The sequence below is a fragment of the Notolepis coatsorum genome (assembly GCF_963971535.1).
Source record: "Notolepis coatsorum genome assembly, contig: SCAFFOLD_552, whole genome shotgun sequence".
Lineage (NCBI taxonomy): Eukaryota > Metazoa > Chordata > Actinopteri > Aulopiformes > Paralepididae > Notolepis > Notolepis coatsorum.
This window is the reverse complement of record NW_028171805.1, coordinates 49,274-62,322: the sequence shown is the minus strand read 5'-3', so window position 1 is coordinate 62,322 and position 13,049 is coordinate 49,274. Positions and strand designations below refer to the sequence as shown.

The window sequence follows — 13,049 nt, the reverse complement described above, 5'->3', positions numbered from 1 at the left end:
GAATCCTAATACTTGGGATCACAATAAACAATTTTTTTTTTATGACTCAACTGGATTGTTTGCTGGAAAGTGCGTCTGAAAGGTTTTACCCCGATCTGGTCTCGGTTTATGACGTTTTGGAGATCAAAAGTCGATACAGAAAGTGTTATACGTTTTCTGTACAGAGGTCCACCATGATAGGCACCCAGGTCTGTCACAAGTTCTAGATGTATTTGTCACATACAAATGGATAAGTGCAGTGCAGTGACTTCAAATGATCAAATAAACTTGTGAATATTTGTGATTTTATTTGTCTATATCCTCCACTTTCATTTATCTTCATCACATCGACCTCAGAATGGGAATTGAACACTGGTGGCAAAATGCTCATACACTTAGCTTGTGGCTGGTAAGTCTGTCCACTCTAGCAGTCCCTCCAGTGGGTGAACAATCATCTGGAGATTATTTTCACATTTTAAGAATGGCGGAAATATTGAACAATACTCGTAAATCGACCACCCACAGTGGCCAGCGGACATAAGAAAAGTACATTTCCCACCCTGGCTGACATGTAGGCTAGGCCAACAGCCGTGACAAGTTACGGTAACACCGGTACACAGAGGAAACTCCTCAAGCTCATAAGCCCGTCTAAGAAACTTAACAGACCCAGTGACAAAACCTTTTCTTCTGAAACCACCCACAGGTTTGTCGGCGACAGTTAGAAAGTAGACAAATAAAGTAGTCATAGTAAAAAGAGCCATACAGTAGGACCACAACATCCGATAATATCCTGCAACATTATGCCCACCATCTCCCGATTGCTTCTAGGCCGAAGGTCATGGATCCATGTTTCTCCTAAAGCCTAAGGGATGTGGTTTCACAGCTGTTCTTGTGTTCAGCTCAGCGATCCAATAAAGGCAGCATAGCTTGAGATTCTTCTTAAGTAAAACAATTGTCACTTCAGATTCTTCACAAGTAAAGTCGATGTTACTGAGTAACTTCACCAATTAAGTCAGTATCACTTGGTTACTGTAGCGATAAATACAGTGTCACTCTGTAGCTCTAAAAGGTATCACTCTGTGGGGCTATGCCCAGTGATAACAGTATTACTCTGTGTACTCTGGGGTTATACTGAGTCGCAGCAGTTCCTCTTCTCTCCTGACCACCATGCTGATGCTGTCGCCGCTGCGCACGGCCTGGTAGATCTCCTCTGAGGTGTTGACCCGGGTTCCGTTTATCTCCACCACCAAGTCGCCAGGCAGCAAGCCAGCCCTGAGACCAGAGCAGGACAGTACAGGGTTAGCAGTAGGGGTGTGTGTGTGGCAATACATCACAATATATATTTTTTTGAATATATTTTATTATAAATATGAAAATGTAGGTTGGGTTAGGAGTATTTGTAGGTTGAGTTAGGGTTATCTGTAGAGTTACCTGTTGGCTGGTGACCCCACGATGACCCTGTGTATGAGGACCCCATGTGTGACGTCTGGGAAGGAAGGGTCTCTCAACTTCAACTCAGCAATGATACTGAGAGACAAGAGAGACAAGAAGGCAAGTCAACATTTACCACTAAGTTAAGTTACAAGTTACCACAAAACTCCAATTAAAAGCTGAGTTCCATATAGATGCCTGTCCCTCTTATTGGCCGGTGTGGCTACACCTTTTGACAAATGAATGGCCAGTCTCAATTAGAAGCCAGGTCTATATTAATAGTTTATCTGGTTGCCATTGACGCTGCAAACAGTTTATTTATTACTTGCATTCAAAAGTCACATTTGCCATTGGCAGCCCAGAGAAAACAGTACAACCTGAAATCCAAGATGGTAAAAAGGGCCAGACTGCATGGTGGGAGGAGGAAGCTTGTTTCAAGCTAAGGTAATCTACATTGCAAGCTCATTATATGTGGTGAAAATAATTCCCAAGTGGCCCAAACTGGCCAAGGTAGCGTGTACATCTACGTCTGAAGCAGCACTATAGGCCTATACTGATGAGTGTGTGTGTGGGCTGGGTGCTGTCCAGTGCTGCAGGTCTGACTGTGCTGTTAAGTGTGTGGGCTGGGCGCTGTCCAGTGCTGCAGGTCTGACTGTGCTGCCGAGTGCGTGGGCTGGGTGCTGAAGGCCTGACTCAGCTGCTGAGTGTATGTGGGCTGGGTGCTGTCCAGTGCTGAAGGCCTGACTAAGCTGCTAAGTGTGTGGGCTGGGTGCTGTCCAGTGCTGAAGGCCTGACTCAGCTGCTAAGTGTGTGGGCTGGGTGCTGTCCAGAGCTGAAGGTCCGACTCAGCTGCTAAGTGTGTGGGCTGGGCGCTGTCCAGTGCTGAAGGCCTGACTCAGCTGCTAAGTGTGTGGGCTGGGTGCTGTCCAGAGCTGAAGGTCCGACTCAGCTGCTAAGTGTGTGGGCTGGGCGCTGTCCAGTGCTGAAGGCCTGACTAAGCTGCTAAGTGTGTGGGCTGGGTGCTGTCCAGTGCTGAAGGCCTGACTGTGCTGCTGAGTGTGTGTGGGATGAGCACTGTCCAGTGCTGAAGGTCTGACTCAGCTGCTGAGTGTGTGTGGGCTGGGTGCTGTCCAGTGCTGAAGGTCCGACTCAGCTGCTAAGTGTGTGTGGGCTGGGTGCTGTCCAGTGCTGAAGGTCTGACTGTGCTGCTGAGTGTGTGTGGGCTGGGCGCTGTCCAGTGCTGAAGGTCCGACTCAGCTGCTAAGTGTGTGTGGGCTGGGCGCTGTCCAGTGCTGAAGGTCTGACTGTGCTGCTGAGTGTGTGTGGGCTGGGCGCTGTCCAGTGCTGCAGGCCTGACTAAGCTGCTAAGTGTGTGGGCTGGGTGCTGTCCAGTGCTGAAGGCCTGACTGTGCTGCTGAATGTGTGTGGGATGAGCACTGGCCAGTGCTGAAGGTCTGACTCAGCTGCTAAGTGTGTGGGCTGGATGCTGTCCAGTGCTGAAGGTCTGACTGTGCTGCTGAGTGTGTGTGGGCTGGGCGCTGTCCAGTGCTGAAGGCCTGACTAAGCTGCTAAGTGTGTGGGCTGGGTGCTGTCCAGTGCTGAAGGTCTGACTGTGCTGCTGAGTGTGTGTGGGCTGGGCGCTGGTCAGAGGCAACTGAAAACGGTCTTGTTTCTCTTTAATGTTACATTAATTAGCGCAGTCTCTTAGAGTGAGATTAAATTAATGATTTATAATTGATGTTATTAGTCAGCACCATAAGTATTCATAAAGTGGTTTACCTTGGAGTCAGAGTCAGCATCATAACTCAGTATTTATAAAGTTGGAGTCAGCGTCAGCATCATAACTGTCTTTATAATGTATTTTACATTTGAGTCAGCATCTTAACTCAGTATTTATAAAGTGGTTACCTTGGAGTCAGAATCATAACTCAGTATTTATAAAGTGTTTACCTTGGAGTCAGAATCATAACTCAGTATTTATAAAGTGTTTACCTTGGAGTCAGAATCATAACTCTGTATTTATAAAGTGTTTACCTTGGAGTCAGAGTCAGCCTCATAACTCAGTATTTATAAGGTGTTTTACCTTGGAGTCAGAGTCATAACTCAGTATTTATAAGGTGTTTTACCTTGGAGTCAGAGTCATAACTCAGTATTTATAAGGTGTTTTACCTTGGAGTCAGAGTCATAACTCAGTATTTATAAAGTGTTTACCTTGGAGTCAGAGTCATAACTCAGTATTTATAAGGTGTTTTACCTTGGAGTCAGAGTCATAACTCAGTATTTATAAGGTGTTTTACCTTGGAGTCAGAGTCATAACTCAGTATTTATAAGGTGTTTTACCTTGGAGTCAGAGTCATAACTCAGTATTTATAAAGTGGTTACCTTGGAGTCAGAATCATAACTCTGTATTTATAAAGTGCACCATAACTCAAGTCTTTATAAAGTGTTTACCTTGGAGTCAGAGTCAGCCTCATAACTCAGTATTTATAAAGTGTTTACCTTGGAGTCAGAATCATAACTCAGTATTTATAAAGTGTTTACCTTGGAGTCAGAATCATAACTCAGTATTTATAAAGTGGTTACCTTGGAGTCAGAATCATAACTCAGTATTTATAAAGTGTTTACCTTGGAGTCAGAATCATAACTCAGTATTTATAAAGTGCACCATAACTCAAGTCTTTATAAAGTGTTTACCTTGGAGTCAGCCTCATAACTCAGTATTTATAAGGTGTTTTACCTTGGAGTCAGAGTCATAACTCAGTATTTATAAGGTGTTTTACCTTGGAGTCAGAGTCATAACTCAGTATTTATAAGGTGTTTTACCTTGGAGTCAGAATCATAACTCGGTATTTATAAAGTGGTTACCTTGGAGTCAGAATCATAACTCAGTATTTATAAAGTGTTTACCTTGGAGTCAGAATCATAACTCAGTATTTATAAAGTGGTTACCTTGGAGTCAGAATCATAACTCAGTATTTATAAAGTGTTTACCTTGGAGTCAGAATCATAACTCAGTATTTATAAAGTGCACCATAACTCAAGTCTTTATAAAGTGTTTACCTTGGAGTCAGAGTCAGCCTCATAACTCAGTATTTATAAGGTGTTTTACCTTGGAGTCAGAGTCATAACTCAGTATTTATAAGGTGTTTTACCTTGGAGTCAGAGTCATAACTCAGTATTTATAAGGTGTTTTACCTTGGAGTCAGAATCATAACTCGGTATTTATAAAGTGGTTACCTTGGAGTCAGAATCATAACTCGGTATTTATAAGGTGTTTTACCTTGGAGTCAGAATCATAACTCGGTATTTATAAAGTGGTTACCTTGGAGTCAGAGTCAGCATCATCACTCCAATGTACCTCCGCCTCGTGTCCAAGTCACCCAACCTCGACTCTACAAGGACAGAGTGATAATCTGTTATTACAAGTTTGTTTTCAAATGCATTTCTACTTACTAAGTAGTTTGGTACGTTTTCATATCAAATGTACAGTAGCACTAGGAATGTCAGAAACATATTTCAGGTTCAACTTTAGGTAGAAAAAGAGAAAGTTGACAGCGAAAATGGGAGCAGAGAACCATGGAAAGGTTGACACCCAGAAACCTAGAGAGAATGGCGCTGCAACGACCGGCTGCCTTTCTGTTCGCTCCGTCGAGACTGTGCTTACTTTTGTTAATATTTATAGTTTTAAGAGTTTTGTCTGTACCAACAGTAGGTGCATTTAATGTGTATGACCGTCAGTCACTTATAGACATCGGATTACGGGAAACTTACCGATTGGATTACTCACTGGACCAGCTTTCCGAACCGCAACAATGGCCTGAGGAGATTCTCCGGAGAATGGGACCAGATCCTTTGTTCCTTGATCCCAGGAACAAAGGAACCAGACGGCGTGGGAAGAGAGCTGGGATCCGTAACAGGCTGAGATCCAGACGCCACCGAACGCCATTGCCCAGTATATTGCTAGCCAATGTACAATCAATTGACAATAAACTGGATGACATCCGAGCAAGGATTCAATACCAAAGAGACGTCAGAGACTGCAACGTTCTCTGCTTCACCGAAACGTGGCTCACGCCGGACGTTCCAGACCACGCAATCCAACCAGCCGAACACTTCTTTATCCACCGCAAGGATCGTACAGCAGAGTCCGGTAAACAACGTGGAGGAGGTATTGCCTTCATGTTTAACAACAATTGGAGCGATCCAACTAACGTGAAGGAATTATCCAACCACTGCTGCCCAGACCTGGAATATATAACCATCAAGTGTCGTCCTTTCTTCCTCCCGAGGGAGTTAACGGCGATCATCCTTGTAGGAGTGTATATTCCACCGCAAGCCAGTAACAACGTCGCGCTCTCCAGACTCCACGACGAGGTAAATAGAATACAAGCGGCGAACGTTAACGCCGCCATTTTAGTGCTGGGTGATTTCAATAGCGCCAATCTGAGAAAGGTATTACCTGACTTCTATCAGCATGTGACTTGCAACACCAGAGGCGGTAACATCCTAGATCACTGTTACACGCAATTTAAAGGTGGCTACAAGGCTCATTCTGATAGTGGCTTTGGTAAATCAGATCACGCGTCCATCTTTCTTTCACCAATGTACAAACAGAGAATCAAAAGTACTCCTGTAGTCTCGCGAGAGGTGCAGAAATGGGATTTGACGTCAGAGGAGACGCTCCAGTCTGCGTTTGACTGCACAGACTGGAATGTGTTCCGCGACACAGATAACATTAATGTCTACACGGAGACAGTGCTGGACTATGTTTGTACTTTGGTGGAAGAAACAATCCCCACTACCAAAATGAGAGTTTACCCAAATCAAAAACCCTGGGTAGACAAATCCGTCCGTGAAGCTCTGAGAGAGCGCACCAAAGCATACAACGACGGCCTAGTGGCAGGCAACATGAATGACCACAAGGTGGCGCGATACAACGTAAGGAGGACAGTGTCAGAGGCCAAACGGCGCTACAGGGATAAAATTGAACTCCAGTTTGAACAAGCTGACTCTAGAGCTATGTGGCAGGGGCTCAAAACGATGACAGACTACAAAGGCGCCTCCCTCAAACTGAACAGTGACATCTCCTTAGCAAATGACCTCAATACCTTCTATGCGAGGTTTGATGCTGGTAATAACAACACCAGCTCACAAGCCACGGCAATGGGGGGGGGGGGGGGGGTCGGCTGCTGATGGAGGCGCAGTGTTCAGGGTAACAGAGCATGAGGTGAGGCGGACCTTTAAAAAAGTGAATATCAGGAAGGCAGCAGGTCCGGACGGCATCCCCGGCCGCGTCCTAAAAGTCTGTGCCGACCAACTGGCCCCAGTATTCACTGACATATTTAACCTGTCCTTAGAATAGGCTGTCATCCCCACCTGCCTGAAGAAGTCCACTATTATCCCTGTACCCAAAAAATCCAAGCCTGCTTGCCTCAACGACTACCGCCCTGTAGCTCTCACCTCCATAGCCATGAAGTGCTTTGAGAAGCTAGTAAAGGGCTACATCTGCTCCTCCCTCCCCATCAACATGGACCCCCTGCAATTTGCATACCGCCCCAACAGGTCCACGGAGGACGCCATAGCCCATGTGCTGCACACAGCAGCATCACACCTGGTCAAGAGGCAGGGGAACTATGTGAGAATGCTATTCATCGACTACAGCTCGGCATTCAATACCATAGTCCCCTCCATACTCATAGCCAAGCTCAGGGACCTGGGCTTGAACTATGACCTCTGCCAGTGGGTCTTGGACTTCCTGACTGGCAGACCCCAGGTGGTGAGAGCAGGCAACTGCACCTCCTCATCCATCACCCTCAACATAGGGGCCCCCCAGGGCTGTGTTCTGAGTCCCCTCCTCTACTCCCTGTACACACACGACTGTGTGGCTCAGCGGAGTAGCAATACAATCATCAAATTTGCTGACGACACAGTGGTGGTGGGCCTGATCTCTGCCAACGACGAGAGGGCCTACCTGGAAGAGGTCAAGGTCCTGGCGGGATGGTGCCAGGAAAACAGCCTCTCCCTGAACGTCAGCAAAACAAAGGAGATGATTGTGGACTTCAGGAGGTCGGGGGTCAAGGACTACAGCCCCCTCAGCATCGACGGGGCACCGGTTGAGAGAGTCAACAGCTTTAAGTACCTCGGAGCCTACATATCCGAGGACTTGACATGGACCACACACATTGACAGTGTTGTGAAGAAGGCACGACAACGCCTCTACTTCCTCAGGCGCCTAAGGAAGTTCCAAGTCAGTCAGAAGATCCTTAAGAACTTCTACTCATGTACAATAGAGAGCATCTTGACCGGCAACATCACCTCCTGGTTTGGGAATAGCACTGCACAAGACCGAAGCAGACTACAAAGAGTGACACGTTCAGCCGAACGCACAATTGGAGGGGGGCTCCCCACCCTCCAGAACATTTACAACAAGCGTTGCAAGGGCAAGGCTAAGAGAATCATTAAAGACTCCAGTCACCCGAACAACTGCCTCTTTGAACTGCTGCGGTCAGGCAAGCGATACCGGAGTCTCAAGGCGAGCACAGAAAGACTCAGAAGAAGCTTCTATCCCCAGGCCATCAGGCTGCTAAACGAACAATGAACACTACACAACAACAACCACCAAACGCACATAGCACACACATCCACACGCACACACTCACTTTAAACAAACACACTGTAGCACTCACTCCACACACTTTATAGCACACACCCACTTTAAACAAACACACTGTAGCACCCACTCCCCACACTTTATATTTATTGATGAAGGATTGCACTACAACTCGTACACCTTACTGTAAATTGTACCTAAATTGTACCTCATCCCATTTCTGCTTTGCACTATATAGTACTGTACATTAGTACACTGCATAGTATTGTATATTATATGGTAACTCAGAACATTGTACATATGTCTATACCGAACACTGTGACCTCATTTTCTTCTTCTAAATTACATGCTATACTATGTTATTTGATACTATCTTGTCTAGCACAGTCTCTGGAGCGTAACAGTAAGACGCATTTTGTATGAAAGTATTCTGTACTTCTGTATGACAACTATTAAAGAAACTTGAAACTTGAAACATCCACAGCACAAAAAAAAGAGGATACAGGCAGAGGGAGGGGTCTCTGTAGATAAAGACACCACCACACACCTCTAGTGGGTCATACGTGATGATTGAGAGGTTATGTTTATATGAGTAGAGTATATAGCTCACGGCAGGCCATGGTATGGTTATTATATCACAGCTAAGGGGGCGTAGTCCGGCCTGACGCGGTATTACAAATCCTTGCACAATGAAAATGACCCTTAAACATTACGTTAACAGCAGTAATCACACCATACCAGCAGTTAAACTGAGAACTACTTGCCTTCATATCTTGGTTCAAGAACACCAGTCAAGGTCTTAAACCCCTGGTCCTCACGCTACTACTACAAATACAGTATAAGTCTACAAAAATTTCGATTCACTATTGAACATTCACAATTTTGTATAGAAATCCTTACACCCCTATTGTGTAGTATATATCCAAGGACGACAGGACAGATGGGAGAGCCAGAGAGCATGGCGTGACAAAGGTCGAGCCTGTCCTTTTGTCATTTACTGCTGCTGTTAGCAGTGGAGGCACCACATCTTGCTGACCCAAGTGACACTACAAGTACTTCCTTTTGAGTACTCGCTGATAGAGTATTAATATGAGTACTTTTACCTAATATTGAATGAATACCAACCTCCCATTTGATTTTCTAACCGATAGATAATCCTGTGCTAGTTCTCGTTATTAATAACATTAATTCATTAATTCAATCGATACAGAGTATGAGTATTTTTGCCTGGTATATCAGGACAATACCCGGTTGTACTGGTACAGTCAGGGCCGCCTGGGAGAAATGCGAGGCCCTGTGCGAGATTTAAACACGAGCCCCCCCCCCCCCCCCCCCCCCTAAAAGGTAAAAAAAAAAAAATCATACAGGCAACATATTCTTAAATAATAGCGCTGCCCGAGGCTGGGCATGATACAGTCAAAATATAGCAAGAGAGAGAGAGCGAGAGAGAGCTCCCGTTCTACAGTCAATATACAGTGTTATCGCTGCACAGACCCGGCAATGCCCCTGACCCTCCACCAGAGCAAGGCCAGAGAGAGAGAGAGAGAGAGAGAGAGAGACACACATTGGAAAGAAACAACCCAAAACCAGAGCAACAGAGAGTACACAGTGGCAGAATACCTGAGCACTGTGACTGACCCAATACTAAGAAGATCCTTGACTAGGTACAGACTCAGCGAGCACAGCCTAGCCATCGAGAAAGGCTGCCATAGGCAGACCTGGCTCCCAAGCGAAGACAGACCCACTGCACACAAGATGAGGTGGAAACCGAGCTCCACTTCTTAACAACCTGCCCACTATACCAAGACATACTTCCCACAAATTGCAAACACCCAAAGAGACTTTGAAAACATCGACAACATACCATCGACAACATACCTACTGGGAGAAATACAAGAATGTGAAATAAAGCCCATTTGAATTGAAGAGAGAGAGATAGATAGAGCATGTCTGTGTGTGTTAGAAAGAGAGAGATAGAGAGAGAGCATGTCTGTTTGTGTGTGTGTGTTAGAGAGAGAGCATGTATATGTGTGTTAGAAAGAGAGAGAAATATAGAGAGAGAGAGCATGTCATTGTGTGTGTTAGAGAGATATAGAGCATGTCTGTGTGTGTTAGAAAGAGAGAGAGAGAGAGAGCATGTGTGTTTGTGTGTTAGAGAGAGAGCATGTCTGTGTGTGTGTGTTAGAGAGAGAGCATGTATGAGAGAGATAAGCAAAGATGAGCCCCTAAAGGATATTCAACTTTTAATGGAAGAACAAAACAGAAGGAAAAGATAACTTCACAAAGGCAACATGAATATACATAGATCCAAAAGGACAAAGATCAACACTTAAATCCAAAGAGAAGAGGGTCTATACCAGAGAAAACAAAGTAGCAAGGAGCCAATGGCCGACATCAGCTAAATAGGCTAACTGCAAATAGAGTAGCCAGGTACTGACACCAGGCCACACACCGTTAGCTGCTACTACAACAGCTAGCCGGCCCGTTTGGCTCAATATAACGTTAGCTACGTTAGCTAGCCGGCCCGCTTTGGCTCAATATAACATTAGCTACAACAGCTAGCCGGCCCGTTTGGCTCCAGAGAGAGAGAGAGAGATATATCCACGGCGGGAATAGAATAGAGTGCATTAAAAACTCACCAAACGTCCAAGAGGATGGAGACAACCGCGTGGAGTTGACGAAGTTCATCTGCCGAATGACCGTCCTCTTCATCTTGGCATAACAATGCTGCACGCGCTCTCTCTAGGTTAGCTAACGCTAGTTAGCCTTAAGCTAAGCTAGCTACTAGCCGACATCATCATGGCTATCCCGACTGAACCACACGTTAGCACTCGATATTATAACGTAGCTAAAGCTAACTAGCTATCCCTGCCTTTAGCTAAGCCGACATGGCTAGCCTGACTGAACTGTCTAATATGCAACAACTTTCATCTTCAGTCCATCTGCCGAATGGCCGTCCTCTTCGTCTTGGCTGGCATAACTAAGCATAACCTCCAAAGCTGCACGCGCGAAATAGTCAAACGCAGCTGACGCACGCCGGCGTACACATGATGTAACCCCTCCCTTCGTTGAAACCAATAGTATGTCTGCTGCAGAGCCCCAGAGCTCCAATAGTGAGTGTCTGCTGCAGAGCCGCAGAGCCAGAAACAAGTCAGACACATTCTACAAACGTGTCTAATGTGAAATATATAAGCATATAAGCAAAACTAGATTTTAGGTCTGTGATGAAAAAGGGCCTCGCGGGAAGGGGGGCCTTGCAAAAAATAAAAATAAAAATTGCGAGGCCCCCCTTCCCGCGAGGCCCTGTGCGACCGCACTGCTCGCACACCCCCTGAGGCGGCCCTGGGTACAGTATTGTGTGTTGGTACTCAGTGCATCTCTAGTTAGCAGCATGTTGGTATGGTAACTGAGATAATTTTTCAAAAAGGAGATTTTTAAAAGCATTGACGTTTTCACCAACCAAACTCAACTAAACACATGGTCACTTTGCTGCCCCCTTGTGGTTGATATTTTCACTCTGCTGCACACTCTGCCCTGCACCCAATCTGTGATGTCATGTGTCAGGGATCAAATCTGAAGTAAATACATTTTAGAAACTATGAAGTTCTATTTCCACTCTCTTACTCTTCTTGTCTGTGGCTTGGTCCAGGAAGAGTTGGACGCGGTCGGAGGGGATGGCGAAGGAGATCCCTGCCGTGACCTTCATGGTGTTGATCCCGATCACTTCCCCGTCCTGGATAAGAGAGGAGACGACACAGGATTTAAAAAGGTGCTATAGATAACCTTCAGCCACTAGATGTCACACTAGAGCACCAGCATGTCATGTATCCAATCGGGTGCATTCCACATGGAGAAATGGAAAGTAGGGAGTGGATTTTTTATTTATTTTTTATGTTTAATCTAAGGCTGTCAAAGTCAACGCGGTATTAACGCGTTATCGCCCGATTCTATTAACGCCACTCTCTTGTTTAACTCAAGATAAACTTTTTAAAATATATATATATATTTTCTTTTCCTTTTTTTTCTTTTTCTATTTGACTTCACTCAGGTGTATTGTTGATACTCTCATTGATACTATGTTTGTTTCTGACTCAAAGTGTGTGTGTGTGTGTGTGTGTGTGTGTGTGTGTGTGTGTGTGTGTGTGTGTGTGTGTGTGTGTGTGTGTGTGAGAGATAGAGAGGGGGGGTGAGAGAGATGAGGAAGGGGTAGCCCCTTTCGTGACTTTCGGTTTGCAAGCCTGGGGCTTTTGTGACCGCAGTCACTTATTTATACACCGCCACCACCCAAGAAAATAACAACCAAGCGTGATCGGGGGGCTCGGAGTGTGTCAAAAATATATCAGATATGAATTTCAAAGATACCCAGCGTACAAAATGGGTTTAACACAGCTTCACAATGGGGTCTGGAAGCTCGGAGTTGCTAATAAACATTTTAAATCATTTTTATAAAACGAGTGTACTCACAGAGCGAACCTTGGCAAAATGGCTGGTGTGTCCAGCAATCACTGCGCTCCCTATCGGTCCCTGTTGGTCATTACAACAATACACAGGAGACGCGCTCAGCAGATTCTACCCTGTAATGGCCTATAGGTAATGACCAACAGGGACCGATAGGGAGCGCAGTGATTGCTGGCACACCAGGCATGCGACAAAAAAAGTTGCAGAAGGAGAAGACGCCATCTTGCTGCCAGAGTTCGTTGTGAGTACCACTTGTGTTTCCTAACAATGATTTAAACTGTTTATTAGCAACTCCGAGCTTCCAGACCCCATCGTGAACCTGTGTTAAACCCATATTGTACGCTGGGTATCTTTGAAATTCATATCGGATATATTTTTGACACACTCCGAGCCCCCCGATCACGCTTGGTTGTTATTTTATTGGGTGGTGGCGGTGTATAAATAAGTGACTGCGGTCACAAAAGCCCCAGGCTTGCAAACCGAAAGTCACGAAAGGGGCTAAGGAAGGGGCAAGAGAGAAAGAGAGCTGGGAGAGTTCTCAGCCCTTGTGTGGGTTAATGTAACAAGTTCC

The 13,049-nt window shown here is 45.5% G+C and overlaps 1 protein-coding gene across 1 annotated transcript in view; it reads right to left on the bottom strand.

Moving 5' to 3' along the window:
• Nucleotides 1–273: 273 nt before the first annotated feature.
• LOC311248179 (serine protease HTRA2, mitochondrial-like) overlaps nucleotides 274–13,049 on the bottom strand; it is a 37,763-nt gene continuing 24,987 nt past the window's right edge. Inside the window, exons 5-8 of the mRNA XM_084339110.1 lie at nucleotides 11,645–11,753; nucleotides 4,733–4,802; nucleotides 1,411–1,506; nucleotides 274–1,251 (exon numbers count right to left, since the gene is read on the bottom strand). Of these exons, the coding sequence (XP_084195236.1) occupies nucleotides 1,086–1,251; nucleotides 1,411–1,506; nucleotides 4,733–4,802; nucleotides 11,645–11,753 (441 nt within the window). The 3' untranslated portion in view covers nucleotides 274–1,085. The remainder of the gene's footprint in view (nucleotides 1,252–1,410; nucleotides 1,507–4,732; nucleotides 4,803–11,644; nucleotides 11,754–13,049) is intronic.